Source organism: Adiantum capillus-veneris, chromosome 1 (genome assembly GCF_014529385.1).
Source record: "Adiantum capillus-veneris isolate H3 chromosome 1, ASM1452938v2, whole genome shotgun sequence".
In the NCBI taxonomy this organism is placed as follows: Eukaryota; Viridiplantae; Streptophyta; class Polypodiopsida; order Polypodiales; family Pteridaceae; genus Adiantum; species Adiantum capillus-veneris.
In genome coordinates, this window is record NC_140931.1 from 51697161 (window position 1) to 51699096 (window position 1936).

Here is a 1936-nt window from a genome sequence, read left to right on the forward strand (position 1 = left end):
ACGCGTAGGATGTCTTGCTCTGCCTCCTCTGCTCTACTCATGCATGCCCTGCTCACGTCCGCTCTACTCTGCTCGCGCCTGCCCTGCGTTGCCTAGCTGAGAGAGAGAGAGAGAGATGAAATGAAATTTTATATTAAACATCTTCAAAAGGCCAAAATGACCTATGAGATCAAACCGATACAATCTTGGTGGATCTAATACAATGTCTGGGTACAAAAATAAAATGAAGTGAAAAACTAAAATCTTCACTGATAGATGTGAACTAAGCAGCTAGCTGTAATTGTGTAGGATATGAGTAGGGGGGTGAAAGTAGTGACTTGGGGCTATTACAACACAATGTGGGTGTGCGTGTGGGAATATAGTGGGTGAGAACTGATACAAGATGATGAGCAAGGTGTACAATCCTCAAAAGAGCTAAAACGTAGGAGATCCATCATTGTTCTTCGCTGGCGGATCTCATCAATCTCCTCCATGGTAGAGAGAGAGAGAGAGAGAGAGAGAGAGAGAGAGAGAGAGAGAGAGAGAGAGAGAGAGAGAGAGAGAGAGAGAGAGATAATGGTCCATTATTAATGCACTTTTGAAGTTCGAAGCCATAATTTGCAAAGAATTCTAGTAAAATACATGAACTTAGAACGTTATGATGATGTAGACAGGTTGACGAGTACTTTGGATGACAAGGGCTTTCCCCCTGATTTTGTAGCATGCACTTTGTTGATTGATATGAATTGCAAACTGAAGAGGCTTGATAAAGCTAGAGAGATGTTCGATGGAATACGTTCAATGAGCATGCAATAAAATGATTGAGTTTTACTCTGAAACTGGGAATCCTGAAGAGGGAGAAACATTGCTAGCAAAAATGGAGGAGGAAAAGCTGCATGTATCTGTTGATACTTACCTTACGGTTCTTAATGGCTATGGGAAACAAGGTAAAGCTGTAGAGGCCTTGAAAATTTTCTCAATTATGAACGAGGATGCCTTCTTAAGGCTACAGATGGCGCCTGGTATCTACTCAGCTCTTATGAATGCTTATATTCACTCAAATTTGCTACCATCTGCTGTCCTCAAAATGGAAGATATGATGAATTCAGGATTTGCTCCTTTAGATGAGTCAGTCAGCATGCTTACTGCTGCCTTCGAGAAAAAAAATCAGTTTCAAAGGGCGGTAGACGTGCTGCTAAAGCTAGAAAGCATGGCGATAAGGCCCGGGGTGGAGACTCTGATGACGCTAATTGGATGGTTTGGAAAGCTGGGCTTGGTTGAGGAGGCAGAAACTCTTTTCAAGAACCTCAAAGAGAAAGTCGATGTTCCGGATTGCAAAGCTTACGCTAGTCTTTTTTCAGTGGATGCTAGAGCAGGTTTCGTTGATAAGGCGAAGGCTCTTCTCGCTGAGGAGGTTGAGATTAATGCTTCAGCTTACGAGCTAATGATTGTTTCCCTGCTGGATGGCAAGGATCGTGAGGAGGCTCAGTCCATGCGAGATCGGATGATTGCCCAAGGTCTCACCCCATCTGATGAGGTATTAGGAATTCAAGCAGAGAGCTTTCTTGCAGGTGTTAGCGAGCCTTCAGAAGGAGCAACACAAAGCTTAGGGATAGAAACCGAAAGTTTTCTTGCGGGTGTGAGTAAGCGTGCGGAGGAGGCACCCGACACTCTGTGAGGAATAATCACCACTCTGAATTTCATGTCAGCTTCTTTGAAGTCTTTATTGTTGCTATGACAGAGTGGTGCTCTTTTTCGAACCTTTTTCTTGAGTAGCAAGGTATATCTTCAATCAAAGTGCGTATACGACATCTACAAACAAATGTTTGTGCATTGATTCCACATATTTATCAAAGATTGGACAACGTTTCAACTGTTTGAAATGCTTATATTGCTTGGTTACAATCGTAGGTAGTTGTGATCATGGCAATCAGCTAAGATTCGGGCAGAGATAAGC

The 1936-nt window shown here is 42.9% G+C and overlaps 1 protein-coding gene across 1 annotated transcript; it reads left to right on the forward strand.

The window, feature by feature from the left end:
* Nucleotides 1–841: 841 nt before the first annotated feature.
* Nucleotides 842–1657, forward strand: LOC147464730 (pentatricopeptide repeat-containing protein At1g19525-like). Its single transcript, XM_086510027.1, has one exon. It carries the CDS (start codon nt 857–859, stop codon nt 1655–1657), a length of 801 nt encoding a protein of 266 aa, XP_086366153.1. The 5' UTR covers nt 842–856.
* The last annotated feature ends 279 nt before the right edge of the window (nt 1658–1936 follow it).

Excerpts from the sequence above, each read along its gene's own strand:
- LOC147464730 (XM_086510027.1), top strand. The coding sequence starts at position 857 with ATGGAGGAGGAAAAGCTGCATGTATCTGTTGATACTTACCTTACGGTT.